Source organism: Neophocaena asiaeorientalis, unplaced genomic scaffold (genome assembly GCF_003031525.2).
Source record: "Neophocaena asiaeorientalis asiaeorientalis breed wild unplaced genomic scaffold, Neophocaena_asiaeorientalis_V1.1 scaffold134, whole genome shotgun sequence".
Taxonomy (NCBI): Eukaryota; Metazoa; Chordata; class Mammalia; order Artiodactyla; family Phocoenidae; genus Neophocaena; species Neophocaena asiaeorientalis.
Window position 1 is genome coordinate 26,721,308 of NW_020185339.1, and position 4,654 is coordinate 26,725,961.

General features: G+C 62.0%; 1 protein-coding gene across 1 annotated transcript in view; it reads right to left on the reverse strand.

Moving 5' to 3' along the window:
- Nucleotides 1–1,584, reverse strand: part of TAMALIN (trafficking regulator and scaffold protein tamalin) — a 21,076-nt gene extending 19,492 nt beyond the window's left edge. The window contains exon 1 of the mRNA XM_024736410.1: nt 1,279–1,584. Within this exon, the coding sequence (XP_024592178.1) occupies nt 1,279–1,530 (252 nt within the window). The 5' untranslated portion in view covers nt 1,531–1,584. The remainder of the gene's footprint in view (nt 1–1,278) is intronic.
- Between the last annotated feature and the right edge of the window lie 3,070 nt (nt 1,585–4,654).

Below are 4,654 nucleotides of genomic sequence, written 5' to 3' on the forward strand. Positions count from 1 at the left end.
TTTTTTTTTTTTTTTTTTTGGATGGTGGATGACAGAGCTGAGGGTCCCTACCTCTTTTGGGTCCTTGAGAAACTAAAGCAGTCTCTCTCCCTCCCTAAATTATTGATCCTTGGAAGAAGCCCAGTGCCAGACCAGCCCTTGTCCTGTGTGCCCCAAACAGCCCGGGGCCTTCCTGGTCGGTGCCCTTGTTAACCCTCCCCCCAGGCTGCCCCAAGGCCAGGAAGAGAAGGAAGCCCTCCTTCTCCAGAACCAAAGATTGGCCTCAGGGGTGGGGACAGTTCCCAAATGGGCCAGGGAGGAAGGACTGGGCCGCAGAGAGAGACCCCTTTGTCTTTCCACCCGATTTTCATAAAATGCAAATTCTCAACAAGCTGTTCATTGTGTTGGGGGGAGCCAGGGGCCAGGGGGAGAGGAGGGGCGCTGAGCTGGGAAAGGCCACCAGCCCCCTCTCTTTAACCTGGGTCTTGAGTTCCCCTTTCTGAGTGCTCGGGTCCCCCTCAGGCCAGAGGAAGAGCCCTGCGCAGGGGGAGACTCAAAGGGCGGGCGCGGCCCGCATCCTTCCTGCCCGCAGGCGCCCCGCGACCCCTCCCACCGCGTCCGGTCGCGGCTGACTTCCAGGGAGCGGTGGCCTCGAGCCCCGCACCTCAGACGCAGGGCAAGGCGGCAGGCCCCAGTCCAGGAATCCGGGCGTCCCCTCGGAAGGGTCGGCGGCGCCGCACGCACTTCCCCCGCTAGAAGGCACGCGGCGCGTCCGCCGCCCTCCCCACCTGGAACCCGCGGACTCTCAACTTGACTGGGCGAGCGGCGGGACCCCAGTCCGAGGCCTCCCCGCTCCCACGGGAGAAGCCCGGGCGAGGCGTCCTGGGGACCTCGAGACGTCTGGACGCGGGGAGGCGGGGCTCCGGGGTGGCCGAAGACCAGCTAGGGCGAGGGGAAGGGGACCTGGGGAGGCGGCAGGAAGGAGGGCAGCGAGACGGGGCGGGGGCGCATGGGGAGTGGAGAGCCGCCAGGTCGGGGGCGGCGTGGAGCCGGGGTCGCGGATATGGGGGATTGCTCCTTCTGAGCAGAGGGTCGAGGGGACCCAGCAGGATCTGAACGTGTCCGTGGGGGATCAGCGGGCTGGGGAGGAATGGGGGAACTCGGGGACCGCAGGAGAATGGTGTGGGGGTCGGCAGGCGCGAATGGGGGCTGCTGCGGGTTGCGCGGGTCCTGAGGAAGGGACCCCGGAGGGTACCGAGAGCCGGGCGGGGGGCCGCGGGAGTGGGGGGGGATACGCACCTTTCGGCGGGGCAGGGTACCCCCGGACACGGCGAGCGCGCGATACAGCTCGGCCGGGTGATAGTCCTCCAGCGCCGCGTACAGCTCGTCCCCGGGGGTCCCAGGGCAGGCGGCTGCGGCAGGGGGGCCCGAGGCCGGGGTCGGGGTCGGAGGGGCTGGAGCAGCTTCCGAGTCGGGGGCCGGGGCAGCGGGGTCTGGGGCGGCCGCCGCCTCCTCTTTCTGCTGCAGCTTCCTGAGTCGGCGGAGGGTCATGGCTCCGGCGCCCCTTGGAGGCGGCGCTCGCTCCGCGCGGCGGGGCAGGCGGCGACTCGGGGATGCCAGCCGGGAGGGTGGTGTGTCGCCTCCCTTTATAGGCTCGGGGATCGGGGCGGGCGGGGAGCGGCCTCGCGGGGCCTCGCCCCCCGCACGGCCGGCTCCGCCCCCCCCGGGGGGGGCCCCCAGCTGTCCCGGAGCCCCGCCCACAGCTCCCGAGGCATGCCAGGCTGGGGAAACTCTTGGGGACCGGAGTGCTCAATAGGGGGAAAAGCTAGCCTCAGAGGGGAGGGGGGGTCCAGGGCATCGCGGGGCGGAGCATAGGTCTCCGTGATACCTGAGGGACGGGGAGCCTGTGAAGGGGCTTGTGCACGAGATTTGAAATTTTTGGGGATGGATATCTTTGGAGATTCAAGCAGTCTGGCCGTGGAGCGACCGTAGGAGTCCTTAGGAGGAGGTTTGGAGGCCGCCCAGAGTAAGATTCTAGGAGACCCAAGAGGCTGCAGGAGACTTTAGGCAAGGAGAGGGAGGCAGGGGGAGGGGTGAGGTCCCTGATGGGAGGGAAGAGATGGCCCTGAACTAACTGTGCAGAAGCCGCTAGGGAGTGAAAGGGTCCAGGATTTCCCCCTTACCCAGCTGTCCCAGAAGAGTTCAAAGAGGCTGCCTCTCCTTCCCATGTCATGGGGAAAGGGAAGAGGGGGTAACCCAAAAAGTAGTAGACTTAATTCTGGCCTGTCCCCTCAGAAGGTCGGGAGTTGTTCCTCCTGGATAAACCTTTCCTCACCTCCTGATGTTGGAGCTCAGGTATCCTCTTCCCAGCCGATACATCCTTACTATGGGGGTTGACTCACGGCAGGGGACGTGACCGCGCTGAGTGGGTGCTCAAGGTTGGGGGATGGTGCTTAGCCATTATCTGACCTTTTTTGGGGAGCATCTTCCCCCCACCCCCGGCTGTGTTGCCGGTGGCTGCCAGGCCACGGGAGAGGTGGGAATGTCCCAGCTGTCGTCAGTGGTACCCGAATAAGAAGTGAGAGGAGGAAGTGGAAGGCCAGGTCTGGCATCTAAAGAGTGGCCAGCCACCGCAGGGCGTCAGCAGCACAAGCTGGGGGCTCCACATCCCGACGTCTGCCACTGAACAGAAGCCAGGAATGTCCACATTGGCCCCTCCTCCAGTGTTCCCTAATCCGTTACGCCTTTACAGCTGACTGTGTAATCTTTTACATCTTCTACATCCGTGAATGAATTCACTTGGTCTTTATAACAACTCTATGAAAACAGATACCATTATCATCCCTTACAGAGGAGGAAACTGAGGCCCAGAGAGGTTAAGTAACTTGCTTTAGGTCACTCAGTGGCAGAGCTGATTCGAACCTGGGCAGCCTGGTTGCAGAGCTTGCAATCTAACCACTGTGCGATGCTGTCTTCCGCTGTTCTTCATTCACCCTATGTTGAAGCCCTGCTCCGGGCCGGGTTACAGAGGCTCTTGGTCAGGTAGGGAGTGATACACCACCGGTGCTGTGTCAGATGCATGGCCTGCGGAGTACAGAGGGGCTAGTGGCCCGTCAGCCTGGGGAGGCCAGGAAAGGCTTTCTGTCTCCTGTCTCTCTCAGTCCATGGGTCTGTCTCCGTCTTCTTGCTTCCTAGTCTCCTTGACTCCGTCTGTGTCTTCCCCACCCCCAGGCCCCTGGGGCCCCAGCCCCTACAGGAGGTGTGTGGGGGGAGGGGGTGCTTCTTCACCCTGCAGTGATTACACAAGTCCAGATGGCAGGATGCTCATTATGTGGGGGGCAGGGGGTGGACTGGGGACTGCCACGAACCAAGTGCTAGCTCCCTTAGTGCCTTCCTCTCCCTCCTCCCACCTTCCCCCTTGGCATCACCAAGTGGCCATCAGCTGAGGGGCCGAGGGGGCGTTGGTGGGGAAACACGGGACTCTATTGTGAAGCATTAGCACAGATGGACCCCTGGACCGTCTGCTGCCTGCTCCTGACAGACGGCATCTGCAGCGGGGGTGGGGATGGGGAGGCGGGCAAAGGCAGCAGAGGCAATGGTTTCTATCTTCCTCGCTCTGTGCTTATTCATGCAGGGACCCTCAAAAGGGCATCTTGTAAGCTCTTCCGTACCACCACCCCACCTATCCCAGAGGCTTACCTAAGGGACACCTCCTGACCTGAAACCTGGAGGAGCAGACACCACGGGTGTCACAGCACCTGCGTCTGCCAGCTCTGTTGAGACATTCCTCCTTCAGACTGACGTGGAGACAGAGACTGCCCATCAGTATCCAGGCCAGTCTGCCTCCCGACAGCCAAGTCAGAGAACAGCACCAGAGAAGTGAAGCTTACACCAGTTTCCGCGCCTCCTGCCAGGCAGGGCACCCTAGAGAACCCCAGAGTAAAGTGGGCCCAGGAGATGCAATTTCTCTCATGTTCATGGCATGATTTCCTCAAACCCTAGAACTTCGGAGCCGGGAAGGGCCCCGTGGGCCGGAAAGGACACCGAGTGGTCCAAGTCCTTATTCAGCGGAGGAGGCGAACTGAAGCCAACCAGGGAGGGAAAGACGGTGGCAGAACAGGCACTAGAACCCACTAGAGCCCAGGTCTCCTGACTCTGGAGACTATTTAACTCAGCTGCTGGTAGCTCCCACTGACAGCTCAGAGACCCGCGCCTGCTTCCTCCTCCCAATCTTCCCCGTTTCTCCAGGGAGGTGATGGAGAGCCCAGGATGCCACACTGTGGGGTGGTGGTGCCCTCTGGTGGCCATGAGTCTCGGAAAATCTTCAAATCAGACTCCGAAGGGCTGTCTGGCTGGTGCTAGACCCCCTCCTGGAATCCCAGCCAGGTTTAAGGAGCCCCCAGAGCTCCTCTCTGGCCTGAGATGGTCTGTGTTCAGCTGAGACACCAAGCCCCGCTTCGGTCACTGAGTTCTGGAGTTTCACACCTGTTAGGAAGTTGTGTGTTTGTCACCCAGCAGCAGGTGACACTGCTCAGTGAGAGGGCAGACAGCTGGTGGGCTTCCTCCGTGCAGGAACCTGCACACGTCAGACCGTACACCAGGCCTAAAGCTTTGCTTTTTCCGACCCTCCACGACTTCCTCCTGAGCCCGAGTCTCTGGTCTAGCATCTGCTCTC